Here is a 15,111-nt window from a genome sequence, read left to right as displayed (position 1 = left end):
ACATCCTGCATAACCTGTAATTTGTTAAAAGACTTTTTGTTGTTGTTGTTTTTCGAGACAAGGTTTCTCTGTGTAGCCCTGGCTGTCCTGGAACTCACTCTCTAGACCAGGCTGGCCTCGAACTCAGAAATCCGCCTGGCTCTGCCTCCCAAGTGCTGGGGTTAAAGGCGTACGCCACCACCGCCTGGCAAGATTTTACCATTTAGACATCACTTGTCTGACACCAAAATTAATGATCAACAAAAAGTTTTCTTAGATTTAAATGTTTAAGTAAGCATGGATGCTGTGGGCACTACTCTCTTTTTTCTAGTTCTTTTTATTGTATTTATTCATTATTTTGTCTTCTCAGTTCACACACATCATATGGAAGTAAAAGGACAACTTGTGAGAGCTAGCTGTTTCCTTCCATCATGTAGGTTCCAGGGACTGAACTTAAATGGCCAGATTTGGCAACAGGCACTTTTACTTGTTGATCCCCATTTTTTTTTTTTAAAGAGCTCAACCTCACTAACCATCACGAGTCACTCACTTATTCAACAAACACTTGTGGAGACACTACTATGTATTAGAATTGTCTAGCTCATGGAAATTAAAACCATGACAAACATTCCTGTGCTGCTTTAGCTTTTCTCTTGAATAACTATGTAACAAAGCTGCTATTACATAGAAATAATGTACATTTTACATTATAACAGAGTACTCAAATGTCTGCTAGAGTATCTATTTTAATTTACCTTCTACCAGCAATGCATGAGAGTCTCAGGTTCTCCACATTCTTGGCCATGATATTGTCACTTTAGGGACTGTTTTATTCTTGTTTTCACTATTCTTATGCATATGTAGCTGTAAGGACTCACGAAGAGGACCCCCAACTCAAGTCCCAATCAGCAAGCACCCAAGGAGACACGAGAGATTGACTTGATGCAAATGGCAAAAGGCAGTTTACTAACAAGGGCCCTCGGATCGAAACTCATCCCACGCAGGGGAGAGAATTTTGATGAAGACCCCAGGAGGTTTAGAACTTTTATAGGGGGAGGCACAAGGGGGAAGGGAAAAGTGGGAAATTCTGGTGTGGTTACATATAATTGGATATTTCAAACATCAGCACTTTGCATAAGCAATCATTTTGACAGGCTGGATAGCCCACTATTTTTGACCATGAAACATCAGACCTTCTAGGATAAACACCAGGTGGCCCATTACTCACTTGGGCATGTTTAGACTGGTCAAGATACATCTTTGGTTGTTTCTACATTTTTGGTCACTTTGTCCCTAGAAGGGCTTGATATTTTTATTATGGCTATTCTCAGCAAGCTCAGCAAGCCGTCCAGCGGTCCTTGGCAAGTTGTTTTTAATTTTTACTCTTACATAACTTCTCATTGTGATCTTAATTTCCTCTAACAGCTAATGATGTTGAATTCACAAGGCTCAATTGCCATCAGTCAACAACACATACCGGGAAAACATTAACATTTGCCTGTTTGTGCTTTTTTTTTACTGTTCAGTTTTAAGTGTTCCTTATTTAAACTGGTTGTGATTTTCAGTCAACTATCTGATTTACAAAGATTCTATCCTATTTTTAATATAAGTCTTACAAGTTTTATATTTAGTTATGATATATTTTGGATAAATTCTATATGGAACCTAGTATGGGTTAAGATTGACATTCATTTCACATGAATGTCCAACTGGGACAACTAATAAAAATGTTATTTTCTCTCCATTAAATCATATTTGCCTTTGTCAAAAAAATCATTCAATCAATCAATAGATAAATAAATAAGTAATGGCTCAGCAGTTAGGAGCATTGGCTGCTCTTCCAGAGGATCTGGCATTAGATTCTCAGCAGCCACACAATAGCTCACAACTATCTGTAACTACAGTCCCAGAGGATTTGAGACCTTCTTCTGGCCTCTGAAAGCACTAGGAACATACATGATGCACAGGCATAATGCAAGCAAAACATCTATTTACATGTAAAATATTTTAAATTAATTTTTAAAATGTAAATTAAATAGTAGGTGCCTAGCATGTACCTAAGGTCACAGCTGATTAGGAGCCTGAAGCAAAAAGGATTTTTTCAGTTGGGTGGTTTGAGAGTATAGTGAACAAACATACTGAGACCAACCACATTAAAAAAAAAAAAAAAGTAGAAAATTTAACAGGGCTTCAGAAGCTGTTGAAGGATGAACTGGGCAAGACCTTCACATAATCAATAATAAAATTAACAATGCTGTAAAATTGACCTTTTTAAGACTTGAAACTGATCAAAGGCATATAATAAGATGTAAAGTGTATATTTAAGAAAATCTACTGTAGCCGGGCAGTGGTGGCGCACACCTTTAATCCCAGCACTTGAAGAGTGAATTCTAGGACAGCCAGAGCCACACAGAGAAACCCTGTCTCGAAAAAAACAAAAAACAAAAAACAAAAAAAACAAAAAAAAAAAGAAAATCTACTTAATCTTATCTGGGTATGTAGCTCAGTTGGTAAAGTTTCCTAGCATACTCAACATCCTGAGTTAGATCCCTAGCGCTGTGTTCTGGGTGCACAACTATAATCCTAGCATTTAGCAAGTGGAGGCAGGAAGATTACAGCTTAAAGATCTTCTGCTACACAGGAATTCAAGGTCAGCCTGTGGTATAATACAAACTATCTCTCTCTCTTTTTTTAAGTAAATAAATTATTTAAAGGAGATGCTGGTGAGATGGCTCAACAGTTAAGATCAGTGGCTGCTCTTCCAGAGGACCTGAGTTCATGTCTCTGCTCCAATGCCAGGTGGCTCACAACTCCTCTTCTGATCTCCTCAGGCACCTTCACACATGCACATTATCACACACACAGACATACAAACACATAAATAAGAGCAATTGTTTTTATAAGAAACAAAGAAAAGCTACTATATCTTAGTTAGAAAAGGGTAGAGCTTCCTTTTTAGCCTGGGACTATAGCTATCCATACCCTTAGCTTCTCAGAACAGTTCTACTTGGTTATATAGTATAATTTTCCTACCAAAAGGACAATTTTTAAAAGTGAACCAAAAACAACAACACTAGGCCCAGGTTTACCGAAGAGAAAAACTCCAGCCTCAGTAGCCCACAGCCTGGGAACGCCAACATCAGAAAGAGTCTGAAATCATGACTTTAATCCCACCACTTAGGAGGCAGAGGAGGGCATATCTCTGAGTCTGAGGCCAGCTTGATCTACAAAGGGAGTTCCAGGCAAGCCAGGGCTACATAGTGAGACCTTGTCTAAAATATAAGTAAATAAAATAATTTTTTAAACTTTAAAGATTAAGTGAAGGTAACCAATGAGGCTGAATGGGTACCAGGAAAGAGAATAAATCTTCAATGTATCCTCTTTGAATATGGCAGAATAAAGTCAGGTTTTTTTTGGGGGGGGGTGTTGTGGAGTTTTGTTGTTGTTTGTTTTGTTGTTGTTGTTTTGTTTAGTTTTGTTGCTTCTTCCTAAAATCAGTCAAAAAGTAGAAAGAAGAAAAAAAGGAATAAAGGAAGAGAGATAAAATTCCACTTTTGATGAACTAGGGATAACTCTAACACAAAACATGAAAAATTTGTCAGAATGCAGATTTTTGATACAGAAGGAAACAGAGACCACCACCCACCTACACTTATAAGCTTACAGAGAATAACAAGGTACATTTCTCCCTCACAAGATTTAGCCACTGACACATCAAAGTAAAAATTCCTGGCCACTTCAACTGAGGCCCACATTGACACTGGGAGATTATCTGATCCAGATCTGTTTTCGTGAAGCAAAGTAGATAAAAGCAAACAACAAACTGTACAAACAGTAACGTTCACAGAAAAAAGTATGTGTAGATTTGTTAGGAATAGATAAGACAGTTTTGTGACTAAACATACTATAATCTATAGGCAAATGAAAGATAATAGCTAATGTAAGTATACAGCTTTGAAACATACGAAATTCCAGCTGCCCTTTATCCCCAAGAATAAGATCTGTATAAAATATTCACTAAGCACTGTTTGTACAAACTAAAAATTGAAACCAACCAAGTATTATGGAAAAGTGAATAAATTCTATTACTCTAAGAATAAACTAAGAATAAGCCTGAAACAATGTAACAATGTATACAATGTATATATATATATATATATATATATATATATATATATATATATATATATAAAACCACATGGCTTAAACGCAAAAGCATATTATTGAAGAAATGAAACATGGAAAATGAAACACATAGAATGTGCTATCTGTATAATATCAGTCAAAAGAATTATGTAACAACATGCAATACCTGCTTAAAATATAAGTGAGTCTAATAAATATTAGCCTCTCTGCTTGTCTTTAGAATCTAATCACCGTCTTGTAAAGAAGCACAAACTAACCCACAGTAGAGAAAACTTACCAAAACATCTACTTGGAAATAAAGTACTCAAGTCTATATCCAGCCTCAACCACCAGATATCTGAGTAAATGAGGCTTCAGGAGAGTCTGGCCTCAGCACACTTTTTTTGTTCAGTACTGGAGAGTGAATTTAGGTTCTCATAGTACACCAGGCAGGTGCTCTACCACTGAGCTATAACCCCAGCTGTCATCTTTGAATCTTCTAACCAGAACCCCAGACACTAAGGAGCAAAGACAAGCTGTCCTGCAATTCAATTTCTTAGCTCACTCATAAGCACTGAAAGTGGTCACTTTACAACACTAAGCTTTGGGATAATTTGCTAGAGAGCCCTACTAAAGAACACTCAAATAACAGATTAAACAGAAAAGATTATTTTGAGTGTCAAGCATGAAATCTTACCCCTGTACACTAAATTTATAAAAGTATAATCGTCAACTTATTTAGTTTAATAGTAGTTAAAGATTCTTACCTCTAAACTTCCAGAATGTGCTGCCCAATGTAAAGGAGTAAACTGATGGAGAACATCCACTTCATTAATGTTGGCTCCATGGTCCACGATGTCTGAAAGCTGCTTGACATCTCCAGCCCGTACCGCATCATGTATGCTACTAAAATGCACCTTCTTCCTGGAACCTATTGAAAAGTCAAATTTCTTCAACTATATTACAGAACTGTAAAAAAAAATGACTACAGCAATGAACCAGACAAAGCACATCACTTTATCTTTCTGAATAAGTTACTACAAAATTTAGAGTAGTTTAAAAACAAAGAACAAACCACACAAACATCCTTGTTAAGAGATAAAAGTTTATGTGTATATATGTTGAAGATAGATAAAAACAGTTTTGTGACTAGGGAAAGACAATAACTAATATAAGCATACAACACTGAAACTTGAGAAATTACAGTTGTCCTGATATATAGTTCCATGAATAAAATTTGTATAAAATATTCATTAAGCATTGTTTCTATAAACTAAATACTGAAACAAACTAAGTATATCTTAATCATACTTTATGTTCTATTCCTGAGATACACAGGATGAACATTGTCCCACTATTCCTCCTACAAGAGAACTGAATATATCAAATATTAACAATTGCCAGCCACAGTGATACATGCCTTTCATCCCAACATTTGGAAGATAGAGGCAGGTAGATCACTATAAGCTTGAGGCCACTGTGGTCTATGTAGTGAGTTCTAAACCAGCCAAGGCTACATAGTAAGACCCGATCTCCAAAAAGAAAAAGAGAGAGAGAGAGAGAGAGAGAGAGAGAGAGAGACAGAGACAGAGACAGAGAGAGAGAGAGAGTAAAAGAGGGATGGCTCAGTGGTTAAGAGCACTGGCTGTTCTTCCAGAGGACCAAGGTTCAGTTCCCAGCACCCACATGGTGGTTCACAGCCATGGGTAATTCCAGTTCCAGGGGATCATGGACCAGGTATGCATGTGGTTCATGTACATAAATGCAGGGGAAACACTCATACACATAAAATGAAATAAGAAAATGTAAAGAGATAAAGAAGAAGAAAAGGGAGGAAGAGGAGGATGATGAGGAAGAGAAAGAGAAGGATGGTGAGGAGGAGGAAGAAGAAAAGGAAGAGGAAGAAGAAGAGGGTGGAGGAGGAAGAAGAAGTAGAGGAGGAAGAGGAAGAAGAAGAGGAGGAAGGGGAAAAAGACAATAACTTTTCCTGGTCCTACCAGACATCTAAAGTCTCAGGTCAAACTGACATCCTAAATCCAAAGAGATATGTAAATACAGAGAAATATAGTTGAGTTCAGTTTACAAATACTGCTGAAAGTCAGAAACTGCTAGAAGCTAGACGTGATCATCTGAATGACTTGCCCAGGCTGTGTCATAGTTAGGGCCCCTATTACTGTGATGAAACACCATAAGCAAAAGCAGCTTGGGGAGGAAACAGTCTATTTCAACTTACCTGTCCCAATCACAATCCAACATAAAGAGAAGTCCCTCTTAGACAAAAAGGAAGCCAAGATACAAAGAATTGGTATCCAAACAGGGACACAACAGAAGCAAAGATGAGTTAGGGAAGAGTAAGTGCATTGTCCTGGCTATGGGTACCATGGCATGCAACTAAGGTTAAGAAGTCTGAAGGGTGAGCATCTGAGGGAGGGAATTCCAACAGAGTTGTCCTTTCCTGTATGGTATATGTTAGTATGCTTTTGTGCTGTCACAGCAGTTACATGGTTCTTGCTATGGTACTGAGACATGCAACTAAGGCTGAGCCATCAGGATTACCAGTGTCTGTGGGAGGAATCTCAGGACTTTGTCCTTTGTCTATGCAGTATGGGTTGCCAAGCCTGCTTGATGGGCGACATGGAAATGCTCTAAAAACAGTTAAAAGTTTACAGGAAATTTTGCAAGTCTTTGAGATTAAAACACAAGGGTCAAGATTGTCAGCAAGCACAGCAGAGGTTGCCTGGGATCTGCTGTGTGTAGTTAGAAATGCATCTTGGGTGTCAGCCAAGTAGGAACGTGTTTCTGTAAAGGAGCAATTCCAACAAGAAAGGGCTATGTGCCTAGCATACTCCATGCTAGTCTCTGATTTGGCAAGTAAAATAAATAAACAAGAGAATGAGGTGGAGGTGTTGGCTTGATGCTTCTTAAGGGTTAGGGCTCAAAATCTTATGAAAAAAGAAGGAAAGAGAGTACAAGTTGGATCCACACTCAAAAAAAGCCCTTCTTGGGATTCATGAACTTGGAACCATGGGAAGATTCAAAGAGTAGGGAAAAGACGGTAAAAGCAATAGAAGATACCACAGGTCAGCAGCTCAGCATGTTTTAAGACTATTCTTTGCAGCTCAGCTTCTTTTTATCCGAGACTGACTCTCAAATTTTATTGTTTACTCTGGCAGGGAGGGGCCAGGTGGATCTGATCACTTTCAAGAACTTAAACCTATTTTAAGTGGTTTACCTTCCTGTTTAAGGAGTTTCCTGCAGAATAGACTCCTTTAATCTGGGACAGAACTGTTATACAACACTTCACCTGTTTCTCCAGCTCTTACATTCCTTCCTTTCCCTCTTTCCCAATGCTGAGCTGAAAAAAAAATCTCTGAGTGAAAAAGCTGCAAAGCGTCTCTGAGAGCAGCTGCGTGGAAGAGGTTTAGACTGAGTCACCTAGAAAAGGCAGTTTCCAACCTGTTGAGCTGCCCGCCAGCTTGCTGTTCAGTGTGCTCCTGGTCTCCCAGCTTTTCTGAGCTGTCACCCATGCTGGAGGAAGTTTTGGTGATGCAGCTGTCTATGAGTCATCTGTGCTCCTGTAAATAACCCCTTACCCATATTCCACCAAGTGACCTCAATAAAACTCACTGGTATGCCAAGTTGGATTGTGTTACCCAGTTGGGATGCTTATCTGGGGTGAGTAGGATCCCTATCTGAGTCTCTCCAGGAAACGTTTTGTCACACAACACCCTCAGAAAAAGGAGGAAAAAGAAAGAGAAAGATGAAGAAACAGAGTAAGCCAGTAAAGGGAGCTCTGAAAGAATGAAAACTAAAAATTTAGCTGGCTCTAATTTGTCATCTCCACAGTATCAAATGCCAAAGAAAAGAATTTACAAAGGTCCATAATATTTAACAAATGATGTCTGATCTGAGTAAAATGTCTGATAGACAAATGATGTACAAGAGGGAAAGCTCAAATAATGGAACACGGGGACGGGTGAGAAGCTTTTGGAATCAGTGGGAATAAAGGGGAAAAGAGGCATGGCAATAAAACGAAAAGGCCAGCAGGACCTCAGGCGGATGCCCTTTAAGTAAGAAAAGTGTTGAGCCTAAACAAGGGATGAGCAAAAGACCATGACTCACTTGAGTCTGCAGTCTCCCTACAGGACTTGGAGGGGCCTGGATTAGCCACACCAGGCATGGTGTGGTCCTTCGCCCTCGGACTTGGACTCTGGGGAGGAGTGGAGCCCAGGTCTCTGCTGCTGAGCTGGTCTTCACTTGCTCCCACGCATGGACCACTGCTGCAAGAACTGGACTCCTCGTCGCTTGCGCGGGGCCCACGATCCTTCCTTCTCTCCCAAGAGCCCCTAAAGCGGGAATCTTCTTCGCTTTCTCTCTCCCAGAAGCTATGGAGGAGGCGGCTGGAATCTTTGCTGATGCTCACCCTAGAGGAGTCTCTGGCCTCGTAGCGCCTGTCATCATTTACTCCTTCCCAAGAACTACTGAGGCAGTGACTGCCATCGACACTTGCTCCTTCCCAAGAACAGCTGCGGTAGTCGCTGCCTTGGTCCACGGAGTCAATGGTTCCGGGCCCTCGGGTTTCAGGAACGTCCACCCAGGCGTCTTCTCTGACGGCTGCCCTCGAGTCGCAGGGATGCGAGCCAGTGACTTCACCTAGGTTCGCGTCGCTACTGCGTTGGCCGCTACCGCCTCTCACAGCCACCCATGAACTGCTCTGCCGGTGGCCATCCTGTTCCCTAATTCTCTCCTGAGAGACGCAGCGGTGCCGCCCTGGATCTTCACTGGGTTTTCTCGAGTCCCTTCGGGAAAAGCCGCCGTCCTCACCTACTCTTGCCAAAGAGAGCCTGGTGAGGCGGTCCCCTCCTTCTAGGTTTCTTTCTCTGGGGCTGTGGCAACAGAATGCCTGCTCTTCCACGATCTTCTCCCTAGACCCGGAGACAAGGTAGCCGTGCGGGCCGCGGATAGCACATGCGCGGCGGCTGGCGCGGAGGCCGCAGTCTCCGGTCTCCTGAGCCCGCAGGTGGTTGTGACGGCAACCGCCGTCGGCGGGAACGCTTTCCTCAGAGTCGTTTTCCAGTGTCTCAGTTCACACACCCTGGTGGGCGCGGCGGCGTGGCCGTCACCTTGGAAACAAATACTTCCGGCGTGCGGTCACTTCCGTATCCTTTATGCATACGTCACTTCCTGCTTCCTTCCTTTCACCTTTTTCGGGGCTTCGTCTGTGGAAAGCTACGCGACTCTGGTACCGAGTAGTTTTCGGTGGGTTTTTATTTTTCTTTTTTGTTTTGTTTTGTTTGCTCAGTCTCACAAGAGCCTGCCGAGGCTTGTTTCTGGAACCCCATTTCATGGGCATAGCCCCCAAATAGAGGTCCCAGTACTGTGGTTCGCGGAGCCTACCTGTGTGCCGCGCCTCAGGGGCCTTTTCGTCCTTGGCAAGCCTGGTATACTGTTTGAATGCTGGTTTGAAAGAAAATCTATTTTGACCCCATGGCTTCCCAAACATTGAAAAATCCCTATAGGGGCCGGTAGCAAGTGCAGTCCCTGTCTTTGTTTAGTGTGTGCTTAATGTCGGGCTCTTGGATGTTCGCTTGACAGGTATCATCCTCAGCTTACAGGTTGACACTCAAGATACCACTAGTTTACTAAGACAAAATAGCCGGTAAGTTCTAAAAACAGCAGAGGTTAGCCAAAAGACACTCCAGTAACTCCTACTTTAAATGCAACATTTCTTTCACTGTAACATTGCTAACTGAACTAAACCTTTCTCTCCGACTTTGCTCAAAATGTATTCTTCTGCTTTATTTCTGCGAATGTAAGTATCGAGTTTTGTGCTAACCGCTGAGAATACAAAAACTGGTAAGCATCGTCCCTATTTCTCGTACTTCTCAGGTGGGTCTTTTTGTTGTTTTGCATGCTTGCATTGCCACCACGCTTTCTCAGGTCAAGAGTAATTGAATTGGGGGAAGCAATCTTTTTAATTTCTCTACCTTTAAATACGTAGTTTGCCCTCAACAAACTACTCTGTCTTCTCCATTTATGTTCTCTGAACAGATTTGGAAAATTCCTAGCAATATATACCTTCTCTCGAGGTAAATTGATCTTTTTTAACGTAGCCTTTTAAGTAGTAACTGATCCTTGTATTCAGTGCTTTGTATGAGTTTTCTTATCACTGAAACTTTGTTGACAGTATGTTTTTCATTCTATTTTAAGAAGCATCAAAGTTGATTAATTGGGGATACATAATAAGTAGTAACTGCTTGCATGACAATTCCTACTACATCTTTTTTTCTTTTTGCATATTCCTCTCAAAACCTGATTTCTCACAGCTTTTATTGGATCACATCACACGTTGTCGTCATCTTGGTTTTCACCCCCTCATAAGGAGTTGAAACTTCTGGACAGTAAGCATTCTGTCTTTGGCATTGGTTCCCGAAATCTAGAATATTTACTTCATGGAAGGGCTGCTCAGTAGCTCTTCTGTTGTGGAGTTTGTAGATTGATCTGATCATCAGATTAGTGAACTGACACTGAAGACAGTGGGGTTTTTTGTTTGGTTGGTTTTTTTGTTTTTTGTTTTTTTCTGCTTGAAGTGGGTATGGGATTAGGTTTTTTGTTTTTTCAGAATTGGGGCAACTTAGACCTTTGTAGAACAGGTATTTACTGAATTACATATGTGAACCAGTGCCTATCATAACTGATTTGCAAGTAATTTCAAATTAATCTATATTGTGTTTATTTCTTACAGATGAAGAACAGTTCACATTTGATCAGGATGACATTAGTAGGAGTTGGGCATCTGGAACCTACTACATCTAACTCCAGATTAACACAGTGCATATAGCTACTTCAAATAGTAAAGGCTCTACTTCTGGGTTATGCTATATCAAATAGATAAGCTTACACAGTGGACACAACAAATATGAGAAAGAAAAGGAAAGAAAGCAGTATTAGATACAAGAGGAATGTGTTATATACAGGTCTTTAAAAACATCAAAATTAAATTATTTTACATAGTCCACACTAATTTGGAAAATTGGCTTGAATAATCTAGGAAAATACAGATACCTAAGAACTGATTCAAGAACTACAAAATCATAAAAGAATATCCCAGAGAAATCCATCCTTGAGAAGTACTACCAGAGAAAAAGCAGAACAGAATACTTGCTAAATATTAAGCTAACATAATCATAATTCAAAATTTTAATGAATTTAAAATTCATTACCTATGAATCAGTAACTATATAAAGTCTTCTAAATACCTTGCTCAGATACTACAGCCATTGTAATACTTTACAGTTAGAGTGAATGAGTGAATAAAGAATGTCTAGGTTTTACTACATTTATAAGATGGTGCACAGACACAAGATGGCTCAGCCTGTACAAAGTGATTGATGACCGGAATTGGATGCCTGAAAACCCACATAATGGTAGGAGTGAACTGACTACTGCAAGTTGTCCACTGACCTTTGCACACAGGTGGCACATATGCACCCATTCCCAAATGAGGTACGCACACACACTAAAAGTAATGCCTTTTTTATTAAAATGGTGAAAAATATAAAAAATTGTGGTAGAAATACAGTTTACAGGCATTCATGTGGTTATAATGCATAGGCAGTTGAGAAAAACAAAGAAAATGCATGTACTCATTTTTAAAAATTGCTCTTAAGAGAATTTCAAGTTTGGAAATAACCTATACCAAATTGATTATATTGTAGAGCACAAAAAGAGACATAGAAGGAGACATAATTAAAATTGTTAGTATAAAGATTATAGAAGCAAATAAAAATATGCACTGTCATATAAAGCAAAAGATAGTTTTGAAAGTAATGGCCCATAATTAAGAAGCTAAGGAAAAGCAGTGGTTTTGGCAACGTCACTGATAAACTAATAAAACAATCAAGATAAAAAATTGGATTGCCTAGGATTTCAAGGTAAGTTGACAGTAAAAGCAGATTCTCAATTGAAGAATGATGAGTTCGTACTGGAGTAGTCATATCAACATTCCAGAGAATAGGAATTGTTTTCAGATAGGAAATTATAACTAGGAATGTGAGTTGTCCACACCTGGTTTGTTTTATTTTTAATTGCTTTTTTTTTTTTTTAAATATGGAATGTTTTGGTCTGCATTTGTACCTGGTGCCCTCAGGAGGCTAGAGGAAACAATTGAAACTCTAGGATCTAGAGTACAGTCGTGACCTGCTGTTCTGGTGTTGGGATTCAAACCAGAGTTCTCAAGAGCCACTGGTGCCCTTAACTGCTGAGCCATCTCTAACTCCCACCTGTTTTTCTAAAGTGAGAGAAGTCAAGCTAATCTCCCACAAGTCAGCTCTAGGCATGATTCTAGAGGGAGTAGGGCCAGCTCAGGACAAATTGAGTTTGGACAACCATTTCTCTTCCTTTGTCCCCGTATACTCCATAAACTTGTTTTCTTTCAAAATAAGAGTCTCACTATATTGCCCAAACTCATGGGCTCAAGTGATTTCCTATCTCAGTCTCCCAAGTAGCTAGGACCATGACATTGCACCGTTTTATGCCCATGCACTCCTCAAAGACAAGGCCTCTTTGATGTCATCTGAGATGTCCTTTGCCTTGACATCCTATGGATAATTTTTGGTTCTTGGTTTACTCCTTTGCTGAAGAACATATTACCTCAAGAAGTTGACAGTGTTGAATTACAGAAAATTACCATCATATGAATTGAAGGCACCTATTTTTCCTTAATTTTACATACATTGTGTGGAGAGACTCGTACATGTTGCAGTACTCACGTCAAAGTCAGAGAATGACTTAAGGAAGTTCTCCTTACACCACATGGTTTTAAACACAGCTCATAAAGACAAGACAGTCAGTAGCTTTACCTGCTGGATCATCTCTCTGGCCTACAAATTGGCCCTCTACCTGCCCATTTTCTCATTTTGTAGCTCAAACCCAGGGCCTTAAACATAGGAAATGTTCTACCATTGCTCAGTCTCAAGACATTGAGATCGGGTCTATGTAGCCTAGGCCAGCCTTTAACTTGTGAACTTCCCTGCCTTTGTCTTAGAAGGACTGGGATTACACCACAGTTTATCTCCTCTTTGAAGGCATAGTCAGATGCCTCGTTACAATTTCCTAAATAATTTTTAATTAACCTTTTAATGTACTTTGACATAGGATGCCAGCCACTCATTGAAAAATTAAGTAGAATATAATCTCTATAAGCCATTCACATAATACATGTCCCTTCCCAGCAGAATTTAGTGTGATCCCTGTTTCCCAGAACAATTAAGTTCAGAAGCTTTACGTTAAAAAATTACCTTGTAAAAATCAACCTACAATCCACTTTTAGAAGATAAAGTATTTTTATGTGGCCTTTAAATTTTCAACTTTTTGGCTGGGCAGTGGTGGCGCACGCCTTTAATCCCAGCACTTGGGAGGAAGATGCAGGCGGATATCTGAGTTCGAGGATAGCTTGGTCTACAGAGTGAGTTCCAGGACAGCCAAGGCTATACAGAGAAGCCTTGTCTCGAAAAACCAAAAAAAAAGAAGAATTCAACTTTTTTAAAAAAGATTTTGTGTATGAGTGCCTCATGTATATATACATCTGCCTGGTGGCTGCAGAGGCCAAAAGAACTTGCGATCCACACATTGAGGGTGCTGGGCTATGAAACCAGGTTCTTTGCAAGGACATCGAATGTTTTTAACTGCTAACCATTTCTTTAGCTCCCGAAACTTTTAACATTTGCTTCAGAACATGTTCTGTCTTTTAAGACTTTAGTTTTAACTGTGGTACTTTGCAGCATAGTTCTAAAACATTTTCCATCTTTGGGAGCTGAAACGTAATTCTGGTAATTTCTAGGATGGTTAACAGTATGTAAAAAGAACTTGGAAGTTTTTACTAGTTTACCTTATACAAGACCCACTATACACAGTGATTCTAAGGCTGAGCTAAATTTGGAGATCTGGATCACTATCTCACATTTGGCCTCTTATAAGGAGAAAATGAGAATTACAAACTTGAATTAGGGACAAACTTAGAAACCGTTTGAAACGTGAATACTATTAGTCATCCTACAAACAATACTATTCTTTGTAGATTCCAGCAGTAAAGCCTCTGTAATCCTTTCCATCTTTGACTTAAACCCATGTCAACTAAGTTTAATTTCAGTAGTAGCTCTGTGTCTTCCTACTTGTCAACCCAACCAATTGTACCTAGCCTAAGTACCCATATTAGTTATAACTGTGTACAATCTTACATTTTGAGACAGGATTCCACTGGTCTTTATTGGCCTTGAATTCATAAGAGATCCTGCAGGCTCTGCCTCAAGTACTGAGATTAATGCATGATGTCTAGCCCACGTAATGTCTTAATCTTTTTGTGACTTAACCTACCAACATTTTCTTCTATTGGTAATTCTCTTTATCTTCCTACCTACTTGTATTTTCTTATCTAGGGACTCTTGCTTCATCCCCTTCTAGATATTTGGTAATAGCTATCAGTAGTCTTGAAAGATAAAGGGTATACAGCAGGAAATGTGGCCTACATTATTGGATGGTACAATTCTTCCATGGAAGTGTTGATGTCCTGTGATGCATTTATAATTTGCTGCTGAATGGAGACTATTAATGTTAAGGTTTTGGGTTTTAATGAATACAGGAGTTTGGTCTTCTTACACAAAAATTTACTTTGTGTGTGCCTGATGCCCTTGGAGGCAAGAAGGATCCTCTGGAACTGGAAATAGAAACTGAGGGGTGTGTGTGTGTGGTGAATCAAACTGAGATCCTGTGGAAGAACCCTGACTTTCAGATTAACATTTGGTAATCTCTTTAAAATTGTAGTCATTTGTTGTTGGGGAAAAACATTGCTTTCATTTAAAATGTCTAGTATTGCATAAGGATCAGTGTAATACAGACTCCTTAGTGTGAACAAGAAGCTGATTTAGTCTCTTAAAAATCACTAAGGTTTAACCCTATGTAAATTTTTTAAATAAAGGTTGAGCAGAGCTCAACAGTAAAGAGTACAGG

General features: G+C 39.6%; 1 protein-coding gene across 1 annotated transcript in view; it reads right to left on the bottom strand.

The window, feature by feature from the left end:
* Ankrd42 (ankyrin repeat domain 42) overlaps positions 1-9,242 on the bottom strand; it is a 46,592-nt gene extending 37,350 nt beyond the window's left edge. The window contains exons 1-2 of the mRNA XM_028770648.1: positions 8,227-9,242; positions 4,872-5,035 (exon numbers count right to left, since the gene is read on the bottom strand). Coding sequence (XP_028626481.1) covers positions 4,872-5,035; positions 8,227-8,284 — 222 coding nt within the window. The 5' untranslated portion in view covers positions 8,285-9,242. The remainder of the gene's footprint in view (positions 1-4,871; positions 5,036-8,226) is intronic.
* Positions 9,243-15,111: the final 5,869 nt, after the last annotated feature.

The sequence above is a fragment of the Grammomys surdaster genome, unplaced genomic scaffold (assembly GCF_004785775.1).
Source record: "Grammomys surdaster isolate TR1022 unplaced genomic scaffold, NIH_TR_1.0 203, whole genome shotgun sequence".
Taxonomy (NCBI): Eukaryota; Metazoa; Chordata; class Mammalia; order Rodentia; family Muridae; genus Grammomys; species Grammomys surdaster.
This window is presented reverse-complemented; position numbering and strand designations above follow the sequence as displayed.